We start from the raw sequence: 12,500 nt of genomic DNA, 5'->3' as shown, positions 1-12,500 counted from the left end.
CACTTGATTTTGCCGGTGGGGGAAGGGGGGGGGGGGGTCATCAATTAATTATTTCTGGGCTCTTGAAAAAGGGACTGGGGCTACTAACTTTTAATGTCGGAAGCCCAAAGGGCTCCCAGAAAATTTTCTTACGCAGCAGCCTTGAGTTTGAGTTATACATTTTTCTTTGTAAACAATGTAAACTGATAGACATGGCCTAGCGCTTTAAGACGTCAGAAGTGCGGCTATTTACATGTACTTTACCTCCTGTTTTATATGTCTTGGCGTCCCTATTATTCTCCAGCCCTAGCTCTGTCAGTGATATCTGAAATGGAGGATTACTTTGCAGGTCCTCACTCATCTCGCTCAAGTTAAGCCTTGAGGTCAAGGTTCTCGTGTTGTTGTATCGTTGCTTGGTTTTCTGAATGAAAGAATCTGGAAACAATAATTATATAAAAAGATTTTCCGTCAAGAAATAATAGCTTGCACCAAGTCCATTGTGAATATAAAAAGTACTTGTTCTCCAACTTTAATATACAAGTCATGTACATGTACTAGTTATTCAATGACCAACATTTTGGTGAAGGGATGGGATTAACAGAGCATACTGTGGATTCCAAAATATTTTTCTTCTTAGACAAGGTCACTGTTTCCTTGTTTCAAACCACAACAAGTCTGCCGGGGTTTATTTGAGAAAACTAATGTCACACATAAGCTATAATGACCTGTAATAACTTTACGTCATTGCAGTACTAAATAAGAGGGAAACAAAGTAGGTACTGCCTTACCACCAGTGAGCCCTTTCACTGACCCTGTCCCCTGTCCTCTCGATTTCCAATGTGAGAGACATGATATAAGGCTAGGGGTGAGTGATTTGCAATTTGCCTGTTTTGTCTTGTTTGTTTTTTTCAATGGGTTATTCCAGAAAAAATCCACACCCCCCCGACGGATGGGGTCATTTTTTAACCCCCCCCTCTCACCTGGATTTCCTGAAGCCCAAGACCCCCCCTCCTGCCTGGATTTCCGGGAAAAAATATTAGGCTTAAATTTAATTTATTTTTAATAGAAAATACGCACAATCACGTATAGAACATGTTCTTTTTTAATTTCTAAAGCTTTGGCTAAATTATATAAAAATTCTGTTGTGTAGAACTAAGAAAAGAAAGGAGCAAAAATGCTAAAATGCGAACGAGTGTTTATACACTCTTAGCTCATAAAAATCAATTGCCCTTGTTCTTTCTTTGCTCTTTCTTTGTATCATTACACATGGGTATGAGTAAAAATGTGTCAGGTGTTTCAAACTCTTCGTTGCAATATTGTTGCGACGGCTCTTCCTTTAGTATCTTGTTCGCGTTTTCTGCTATAAAAGGACCTGTGAAGGAACTTAGATTATTATTTATGTCACGTGAGAAATATGTGAACAAAATATTTCTACTATTTTCAGGGTCTGAGAGCGCTAAACTGTCACCGAACTAAACGTTCTAATCGCGTGAACTATCGGTTCAGATGACCCCTGCAGAAGACTTTTTCGAGTTCAACCCCCCCTCCTGCCTGGATTTCCAGGGTCCTTGATCCCCCCTCCTGCGAGAATTTCCAAAATCCCATCCGTCGCGGGGGTGTGGATTTTTTCTGGAACAACCCAATACACTGGACTCTTTCTCAACTTCTTAGCCTGCTTTCATCATCTGCAACACAAGCAGTGATATCAAGTTTTAATAATAATAAGGCTTACCAAACTCAATCAACGAGTAAGGTCTTTTTGCTTGTCCGACTACATGACTCTGGAATGTGACCATGAATTCACGCTGCAGTTCTTCAAGAAAACTGAACACCAGAATCGCAGGGTAAGTCCTTTCACAAACTGCCATAAAACAAACTCCGAGTGCCTTCACAAAACTGAAAAAAAGATAACAGCCATGTTACTAGCCATGGTTTCATGTTATGTAATAAAAGTTAACCATTGCAGTACCACAGTTTCTTTAGAAACTAACCCCTTGAGATTTAGAGTTGGTCGGCCTGTACATGTTCCTATTTGGCATGACTGAAATCAAAACTGGGTCAAACCAAATGAAGAAATTCCCACTTTTCGTGTTCAGTGTATTTGCTTGGTCATGCTCAGATGTCTGTTGCTAATGCAGGTTTGTTATACACGCCAAACTTAAAAGTCTATGACGAATTTAAAACTAAAATAAAAAATAAAAAAGAATAATCATTTGTTGAAATGAGGTTTTAAAGTTATGTTTTTGAAGCTCCGTAGTAAACATAAACGCCAGGCTTCTTGTTAAAATTAATCATTTTATGCCACAAATTCGGTATCTGAATCAAAGCCGATCCTCAGCCGTGCTTCAGCCGAAATTCCTTGCTAGGTATAAGGTGGCTTTCCAAATTGAAAGAACCGTTCTCCGTTTTTAAAACTTTTCATGCATTATTTGAAGTTATGAGCCTACCAGGCAGATTATATGAACGATTTATGAACCAATGATCAAAGTACTCACTAAACAATGTGATTGCCGCATTGCATGGTACATCTGGTAGGATACTGATTCGCTTTTCGCGCCAGTGTTTTCGCATGTCGTTTGCTTTCCTTTAGCTCAAAGTGCATCTCAAGATCAGTCGATGCAGAAAGTGGCATACCATCTCCAACTCGCGTAATGATAGCAAAAAGAACCATTTTGCTGGCGTCAAATTAAGCTTGGTCTTCTCCTTCTAAAATAAACGCATTCTTGTATCTCTATGCCGTTACTATGAGGTAAACTGCACTGCTTTCACATGATTATGGCCAGACAATGCTTTGTTCATCGGCCATGTTTACAATGAATCACATGGTACTTACATGTATAAGCGATACATAACGTACCTACTCATTCCCAATGTTGAAGGTAGTCTCAGTCTCACGGGCTCAAGGCTCCAAAACGCATTACAGTTGTTCTTGAAAATGCATATGGGCCTGATCGCAGGTTAAAATGTTATGAAAGGGAGAAGTCATCTCTTCGCACTTATCTGAACAATTTAATAAATGGTCTCTTATAGAAACCTGAGAAAATTCAGGTGCCTTTAACGGGATTCGAACCCATAACCTTTGCGATGTGGAGAGGAGATGAAATATAAGTGTACAACAAGACCATAAAACTCCCCTAAAAACGACTACGAACGCCCGCAGGGTATGTGCCGCTGGCCTCACCCCTTTGTAGTCTATTTTATGGCCAATTGTAGACCCCATCTTAGTCACTTTTCAAGGGCACTCAACGAGCAAATTAAGCCAATAGCTTTTGAGAAACATTTTTAGGCTCCCTGTAATGTTTAAAGACTCTTCACCTACTGTAGAAGAATTTGATCTGTTCGGATATATTAGCTGAAAATTGAAGTGTTTGAGAATTTTAGGGACGATACCTTCATCTCAGAAATTGCTAGCTGAGCGTTACCTTCTAAGAACTTCCAACCCAATCATTGCTCATTTGAAACTGCTAGGTGACCTTTTTAAGTGCCAAAAAGCGCCGGCAAAGACTACTTTTCCTTGGATGCGAATCTTTTAGGTGATGGTTTGATAAAGAAATCTGTAGCTGTTTGGCAACGTAGAACTGAAATTCTTAGAACAGTTTGACTCTCCCGAACACATATTTCACCGAACATTTTCGTTTGGTGCCCCTGACTTTTGGGCTGTTAGGTTTACTGATGTCGTCATGTTCACAATAAGGACATACGCATCGCACACAAGTAGGAGAAACAACTGATTTTTATTGAATATAATGCTTTCTTTTATGTGCTCAAATAAAGGCGGGTCTATATACAGTTTCAATCAAGTTCACGTATTTGGCAAAACACCATTATACAAACTACGGTGATTTCCTGAGCGGTTTTCCACTAACGTATAGATAACACAAGATTAAGTCATGATATTGGAGCCCGTATTCTAACATGGGCAAACGTAATTTTGGCGACCCTAACTTAATCATTTTCTTTTTATGCATATGCCTTACATAAAGCCAGAAGCCCACCATTCCGTCCTGTTTCTATTTCCCCGCCTGTATCAAATGTAACATCAATAGGTAACATGGGGGCCAACTAGGAAACCGAATGGTTTATTTGGCCACCACGCTCAAGCTCTTTTACTTAATACAATAGTAACATCGTCAGCAACTACAAATGTATGTAATTAAACTAAGTAACTACATCAAGAGGAAATAAATTGAATTGAATTGAATTGTAATACAAAGCAATATATGGCGTTCTTTTCCAAATTGAAGCTTAATTATCTCTGAAAAATGCATGGTTACACCCAATTTTCTTTCGAACACCTTCGCGATGTTGAGAAGTATGACGAAGGATTCATCTAAGCCAGTCGCTCGTAATTCCACTCCAAAAAACACATGGCTATCTGCGGCCTTTCCCTACATCTAGGTACGACGGAAAGCCGCAAGAATTTGGAACAAAAATTCATCTTCCAAATCGGCACCCTTAATCCTCACGGTATATATTAACGAACGCTTTTCATTTAACTAATATATTCCTATTTTTCACGTTGCCATGTTACCACCAATAGCGTAGCGCCTACTCTTCTATAAAAACTACACGCAACCCACAATTCCTCGATTCGCTCCGACGAAGGGCTAACGCTCGAAACGTCAGCTTTTAGAATCTCTGTACGGTGGCCAATTTACATTATCAACTCCGTTGATAAAACCAAATTTTTGTATACTACTTCCCCACCGACGAAGCACCACAGTTTCTTTTGAAACTACCCCCTTCATTCATTTTCAAAGTACTGTTTAATTAAAAGTTACTAAACAATATTAGTAACACCAAATAGTTATTTTCTAGGTCTGTGTTTTGTAGGTCTGCGAGTCTGCGTTTTGTGGGTCTGGGTTTTCTAGACACCCATTTTCAGGAACGCTTCTGCATGCTAGATTTTTGCCGGATAAATTTGGCATTATTAAGCACGGCCACTTGGTTGCAGACCAATTTCAGAGGCGTTGTTCCCATCAAGTCCAATCTGGTGGGCCATAATTTGGCAGGAACCGTGCTCTTGTTTGTACAATGCCCGCCTTAAATAAACCAAGATTTGGACTCTTGAATAAACAAATTACTCGTTTATTTGAGGTCAGATCTTACGATGGAAACGCGATTTGCACATGGAAAAGAACCAATCTGCTGAAAAACTAAGTTGTGATTTTTAGGACTGTTCTAAAAAGTTAAGAAATGATTCAGACATATCCCATAAGACTTTGGTGCTCACAATGTTCAAGTTCCCCTTCATTCAAACTCACGCCCACCCAACAAACAATAACACTCGATAAAGTCTAAAAATTTTAAGCCAGAATTTATTTCAGTTGTTGAAATCAGCAATTAATCAACATGACAAACCACGTGACCTTTATTCGTGCGAGGGTCAGATTGGTGATTACCATCAGCGGCGACGCCGACGTCCAAACCAACCGCCGTCATCATCGCCATCATCATCACTGTCATCATCGCTGCCATCATCGCTGTCATCATCACTGTCATCATCACTGTCATCATCGCTGTCATCACCACTGTCATCATCACTGTCATCATCGCTGTCATCATCACTGTCATCATCGCTGTCATCATCACTGTCATCATCACTGTCATCATCGCTGTCATCATCACTGTCATCATCGCTGTCATCATCGCTGTCATCATCACTGTCATCATCGCTGTCATCATCGCTGTCATCATCACTATCATCATTCCTGTCACCTCGGAATTGTTCTATGACGTAATCTATTGCTCCCCCTATAGCAGCTGCCTTTGCTGCTTCCTTTGCTGCTTCCTTTGCTAACTTTGCTAAACCTCTTTTAATTCTGCGTCGCCCTTTCACAACAATTGAGAGTCCCGCTTTACACTTCCCCTTGTTCAGGTGCCTGAATTTGATTTCCTGATCGAGTTTGGCAGCTACTTCATCTCCAAAAACACCTGAAGGTATTAGAACACCTTTTGTTAGCTGTATGTTTTAATCTCAGTTTATTAATTCGGTAGATCAGTGGCGGTTGCAAGCTTAAACGCGCTGAAACTATTATATACTCAACTGTATCGCGTTTCTGATTAGTATAAATATACGATTGCAATAGGGAAGATGCTATGGAAACACAGCAGAGGAGCAACTTTGTCGGTTTGAGAGTACAAATGTATATACAATAAAAAATCGTACGAACGTGTTCGCATTTTTTGTGACCAATGGTTTCTTGTGATGCTGTGAAAGTTCTCAAAACAAGGCCATATGACTTCCTTTACGAAATATGTTTATAAAGTAGCAACAGACTTAAAACGCTATTGCAATATAATAACCTGCGATCAAGCGTACTTTTCTTGAGACAGGGCGCTAAAAACTACGCCTGATACAATTTCATAACGAGTCGTCTACCACCCACCTGTCAAGAGTGATGTTATCATGTGTCATCACAGGTAATCCAGGCTCACTGTGTGTAGGTAAATATAGAAAACATATGAGGCGAAGTTTAGGTCTGAAAATTTGCTAGGAAATGGAAATAAAAATCGATAAAACTTACCATGTGGTGAGCTGTTGTTGTCTTTAATACGTACACGAAGTTTCGGGAAAAATAGTCCCCGTTCACCTTCCTTCATAATATAGTGACAAGGTAGGAGACGGAAGCCAGCTTACGGACTCCGATCGACCCAAAACAAGCACGATTTTTTTCGCGAAAATCGAATCCAGTCGCTAAATAAACACGCCAGGCTCGTGGAACATGAATTTCTCTAAACCATGAATCCACTGAAGCATCTCCAGGTAGCAACGCGAAGCCACCAGACTCCGTAAAACTTGTAAGTTAACCTGCTAAAATGGCGGCCAGAAAGCGTTGTACTCACGAAGTGTCCAATTCAAAACGCCTGGTGACGAGTATAATAAGTCCCCCTGGAGGGAGGGGAGTCCCAGATTGCTCAGTGAGTTTTGTTTTTAGCCATGTGGGACTCCCCTCCCTCCAGAACTTATTAAACTCGTCACCAGGCGTCTAGAGTTCAGTGCCATTTTGAATTGGACACTTCGCGAGTACAACGCTTTCTGGCCGCCATTTTAGCAGGTTAACTTACAAGTTTTACGGAGTCTGGTGGCTTCGCGTTGCTACCTGGAGATGCTTCAGTGGATTCATGGTTTGGAGAAATTCATGTTCCACGAGCCTGGCTTGTTTATTTAGTGACTGGATTTGATTTTCGCGAAAAAAATCGTGCTTGTTTTGGGTCGATCGGAGCCCATAAGCTGGCTTCCGTCTCCTACCTTGTCACTATATTATGAAGGAAGGTGAACAGGGACTATTTTTCCCGAAACTTCGTGTACGTATTAAAGACAACAACAGCTCACCACATGGTAAGTTTTATCGATTTTCATTTCCATTTTCTAGCAAATTTTCAGACCTAAACTTCGCCTCATGTTCTCTATATTTACTTACACACAGTGAGCCTGGGTGACCTGTGGTGTCATGCTATAAATGTGAGCCAATCAGATTTGACCGAAAATTACCTTCACGCTGCGATTCAAGTAAAGACGCGACAAAAACAAAATAGCACTCTGGCTTTAAATTTGATGTCTGCAATCAAACCCATTTCTGCAAATCCTGCTTGACCGTTGATGCGGTTTCTCTGTTCAAACCATCAAGGAACAAAGAATTTCGAGATAAAATGGCAGAAAAAGCCCGAATTCTTCATGCCATCATCAGGCGCAATCAACAGTACAATAAACTTTAATTTATTTAAACTCGAATATTTGAGATGCCAATAAAAGATGCTATAAAAATAGATATGAGGAAAATGGACTTTTGAGAAATTCTAGTTTTTCAGCAGCAGCCACTCAGCCATCATTTTGTCAGAAGTGTGTTCAGATTGTTCAACGATTCCGTAAACAGTGTCGAATTTCTCTGTCAAGCTCGGCTTATTCCGCGAATATGGCAGCCCTAAAGTTCCATTCGGTTCTTTTTAGATTCGCAACTTTTTGCTTCCGAATATATTCCAAAGGACTTGCCACAACCACAAACGTTTTCGAGTTGGTGGAAGAAGAACGATGCATTTTCTTCTAGAATGTTCGGGCCTGTATTAATAACACTATTGCCAAATCCCGTAGGAAGTACAACTGTAATGTCTTTTTTTAGTCAAACCATTCTTCGGATGCATTCTCTCCGCTCTTCCTTTAATGGTTTTTGAAAAAAAATCTGAAGTCGAAGCAACAGCAGCTGTAAACAGAGCCTAAACATCACTCGAGTTCAAATCCTTCTCGGCGGCCATAATTTCATCAGCTGTTAACCGATTTACAAGAAGTATGATTTGAAATTCTGTAACCAATCGGAGCGCAGCTCCAAGAGCTCCATTGTTTTTCGACCAATCAGAGTAAAGTCCAGATTCTGGACTCGTTAGGAAATTGTATCAGGCGTAATTATCAGGCGTACCTTTTCGCACCATGTCTAAGGAAAAGTATGCCTGATCGCAGGTTATTGCAATAAGTGCTCTGTACCAAGGTGGTTGACCGCAGGTAAGTCAGTTCATGTTATCATCGACAAAAATTTCTTCAATGGGATCGCAGAAACAATTGAGTATTTTAGTTCTCTCTCACTTACCAGGTATCAAGGAATTTAGTTCTTGCTCAATCTTTGGAGCCCTGAAGCATTTTATTATTTTAAAATAAAGATGTGACTCCTGGAAAACAACAACAAAAAAACATATTTGATTAAAGAAGTACTGATCTTTCTGGTTGAAGCACCAACGTTATGATTGTAATTGACGAGAAATAAAACCGTTAAGTTGGAATTCTCCGCTTTTTGTGAGGCTGAATATTTAGGTGCTGAAATTTGATTCTTCGTTAAAGAAGCTGTGTCATGTAATTTATCCAAAACTGGCAACCAAATCAAGTGAAACTTGAAAATAACTACCTAAATCAAACAAGGAAGGCCTTAATGAAACAGCAAATGCCTGGGCAAAATTGAAGAAGATTGAAATGGATTACACTTGGGATCTTTGCCTAACAGTTTTTAAAGTTTATTTCTGATGTTTTTAACTTAAATTATGTATGTCACGAAGCTTTGAGTTGAGTTCTTTAATTTAAAGTAATTTCTGGGTTAGCATTAAGCTGCATGGCGAGTCATCATCATCATCATCATTATCATAGGGATTGACTCATCAATCGTTTATCGATCATAGAGTTTCGTGGCGCCGAAGCCACGCATCGAGCTGCAATTCGTCATACCCGATATCACGCGATATCACGACCAAGTTCTTTCCATTTGTCTCGAGCGTACTTGTGGTCTGAGTCAGTAAACAACCACTTTTTCTGTTCACTTGAATTGGACATGCGTAGCGCGTGCGCGATGTACTTAACGTGTTATTTCAGGCAAAACTGGCTCAGTCTCGGCGTCTTGCAGATTTATAAGATTTCATCTACGATGAATTTGTAGGCAAACGTCTCAACCCCACTCCTCATGCAGCTTTTTGCAGAAACCTTCTTTGACGAGTTTTCGGTAGAAGTTCACCCACAAACTGTCAGGCCTGTCCCGGTCGACCACCTTGAAGAGCTCGGTTTGAACTGATACACTAAGCGACTCCTCACAATCGCCTCTAGGATCCCGACTGGTGTTGAAAGTCTGATTTCATGGTCTGTCATGACTTACTGACTTGATTTCAGCCCATTTTGACCACGATGAGCCAATTTGTTGTGTGATGTATTGCGGTGCCTGATTTACACTGTGACATAAGCATAAGCATAACAAAAAGGAATCGTTTCCATTTTCTTATGCTTATGCTTATGTCACGTTTATAACTGTGTAAACCGGGTGCAATATAAACATAAACACAAACGGAGGTGTTAGCTGTTTTAGATGCAAACGGTTATTGAAGTTAACAATGCCTAAGATGGCGTCCAAAGATACCGTTTTTTTTTTCACGAGAAACTTGCTGAGGCGGTTCACAATTATCCCTGCATTTGCGACAAATCGCCAGAAATAAAATTCTCGGTGCGCTGGTTGCAGTTCCCGAGTTTCCTTGTTCTTTCCTCTTTCGCGGAAAATATCCCTTACCCAACAGGACCTCTTCAGTCTGCTTTCTCGTTCTCTCTCTTGTCGCCGTCGTCTTCTTCTACGAAGCAGAAGGAGTATAACAGTAGGAGGAGAATTTCTTTTTCGTCCGTCATTTTGGAAACGTTGTTCTTCCCATTCTCCGGCGAGGCGAGTTATTTTCTGGAGCTGACTGCGCTTGCGTATGTCTTTTCTCTCATGCTTATGCAACATGCGTGAACTTCGTTATGCCGTTATGCTTATGTTTATGTCGCAATGTAGACCAGGCTATAGCACGTGTCCTAGGTATATGAACGATCTAACGAATAGAGGGATTAGGGGCAAGTAATTGGTGAGGAAACACAAAATCAACTGCAATGTCTCGACACAGCCCAATTAAGTAAAGTTTGAGATTAATTAGCGCTAAATTACCTCTATTATATCCGTATTGACACTTCCGGGTCCGTTTCTCAATTTGAAAGTAACTTCCTTCTTGTAACCATGACCCTCAAGATCCGCCTTTTGTAACCAACTCTGCAACTCAGAACCAGAGGGTCGAAAGTCCCGATTGTAAAGCCTCATGCTCAAGATTTCTCCAGTTCTGGACTCTGAAAACGAATAATGAAAGTCCTAATGAAATTGATATTTTCCTGTTTGTTCCTTTTATAGATATCTGAAAAGTGAGTATTCACATCGGAACTTCCTGAACATAGACTCGCTCTTTGTTTAATCACAACAAATTAATAAACCTAAAGGGCTAAAACATTTTTAAGACTACTGACTATAAGACTTCAAACAGGGCATTCGGCACGTAATGGAGATAATTAAATGCAACCACGAAGTGTCCGCTTTAAGTGTGAACGTCAAATACCTATATATAACAGATGGTCTAATAAGCAAAAGTTATTAGCTAAGACTGAAAATTAATTTCATGCAGCGTTCTGCAATCAAGGTCCGTGGGACGAACAGCTTATTTACGGAACTAGAAATGATCCAAGATTAATTAGTACGGTGCGTTCGACCCCTGCTTTGTCATCGATGAGGCATTTGAGTGTAGTTGCATATTTTGGGGAGAATCGTTTTGAACCCTTTTGTAGCATTTGTTCAATGATGAAGGTATCACGCTATAAGTATTTTGAGTGTTATCTTGTTGCTGATCATTAAAAGCAATAATGTGATACATGTGTTCAAGAGATCATGATCTCTTGATGTGTTGTAATGCAATATCAGTTTTTGTTAGATACCAGTAGACTTTCTTAGGTATTTCTTGGGGTATTACCGGACGGTCAGGCATCGAACAGGACTTAGCTTAGGTGGACAAAAGGGAATCGGTTCCTGTGTTAATTGTCCGGCCTTAGGCAAGCCGTACCGATTATCACATGAGATTGAGCCCATGTGTGCCAGCCAGCCAGCCAGTCCAAGATGGCGGCGACGAAACCGCTCAAATCGCATGGTATCACGATCGATACCCGCGGGACATCACGCGGGACTGCCACGATAAAGATGCGGTCTTCATCGTCGAACGCAGTAATCCCGAAAATCAATGACAGCTTTTGAAACTTTCACTTGTTGGTGCAAAAGAGAGTCGCTTTTTCTTGCAAAGCCATTTTAAGTGACTAATACATTACATTTGATCGTCCATTTGCCAACAAATGCGAGTTTTAAGAAGCCTTCCAGCTCGCGCGCGCAAGGATTGCAAAAAAATAAACATGGCTTCAATACAGCAATTATTTTTTTTTGTTCAATGCTTCCGCTCTCTGTACTATTTTTCCTCGTAATTGAACGAAGTGTTTTGATGGTTTTAGTCTTTTATGAGAAATGTATGTTTGGAAAAGTAACGATGTAAAGAACTCCGCAAATCGCAGATTTTTCTTTGTCATCAAAAGATCGAAAGAACCCAGCGCATGCGTAGTGAGTTTAAAATTGCGATGAACTGATGAGGAAAAGCTCGGAAATACACCTATTTCTCGAGAACCACTAGTTAGAATTTAACGAAATTTGGCACGAAAGTAATTTAGGAAATAAGTAACTGGATTATTGATAAAAACTTGTAGAAATTCCAGTGAAACTAGGAACAAGGGTTACACAGTTGGTTAGTGCGTGGCCTTGGTGCAAGAGGTCCCGAGTTCGATTCCCGGATCTCACATCCTTGTTTCGACTTCTTTCCTTTCAGCGGAGCACTGATGGAAAGAGGGGAGTAAAATGAGCGCACTGTCGGCTTCCTGGGAGAATACTCTCTAGAGAGTAAAGGAACTTCCGACGTTAAATAACGTTTACCTTTACCTTTATCTAACCTACAATAAGGGATAATTAAAGATCTCTGTCAAATTATTATTAAAATGGTGTTAACTTGTGAGCATCGTTACAAGCTTGTTGCATGCAAATTATAAAGAAAATCTAACAAGCAGATTTTCTGCAAATAAACAAAACCGATTTTAAAGGCTTGTTTGCATTTATTCATGTTGCCATGGAAACGGCATATACGTCAACTTAACTATCAAAATACCAAAG

General features: G+C 40.2%; 2 protein-coding genes across 2 annotated transcripts in view; both read right to left on the bottom strand.

The window, feature by feature from the left end:
• Positions 1-2,817, bottom strand: part of LOC138038818 (vesicle-trafficking protein SEC22a-like) — a 7,464-nt gene extending 4,647 nt beyond the window's left edge. Inside the window, exons 1-3 of the mRNA XM_068884881.1 lie at positions 2,475-2,817; positions 1,712-1,875; positions 244-414 (exon numbers count right to left, since the gene is read on the bottom strand). Coding sequence (XP_068740982.1) covers positions 244-414; positions 1,712-1,875; positions 2,475-2,650 — 511 coding nt within the window. The 5' untranslated portion in view covers positions 2,651-2,817. The remainder of the gene's footprint in view (positions 1-243; positions 415-1,711; positions 1,876-2,474) is intronic.
• Positions 2,818-5,270: 2,453 nt separating this feature from the next.
• The window catches only part of LOC138038809 (uncharacterized), an 8,217-nt gene continuing 987 nt past the window's right edge, over positions 5,271-12,500 (bottom strand). Inside the window, exons 2-4 of the mRNA XM_068884869.1 lie at positions 10,422-10,597; positions 8,562-8,640; positions 5,271-5,913 (exon numbers count right to left, since the gene is read on the bottom strand). Of these exons, the coding sequence (XP_068740970.1) occupies positions 5,384-5,913; positions 8,562-8,640; positions 10,422-10,597 (785 nt within the window). The 3' untranslated portion in view covers positions 5,271-5,383. The remainder of the gene's footprint in view (positions 5,914-8,561; positions 8,641-10,421; positions 10,598-12,500) is intronic.

Source organism: Montipora capricornis, chromosome 1 (genome assembly GCF_036669925.1).
Source record: "Montipora capricornis isolate CH-2021 chromosome 1, ASM3666992v2, whole genome shotgun sequence".
In the NCBI taxonomy this organism is placed as follows: Eukaryota; Metazoa; Cnidaria; class Anthozoa; order Scleractinia; family Acroporidae; genus Montipora; species Montipora capricornis.
This window is presented reverse-complemented; position numbering and strand designations above follow the sequence as displayed.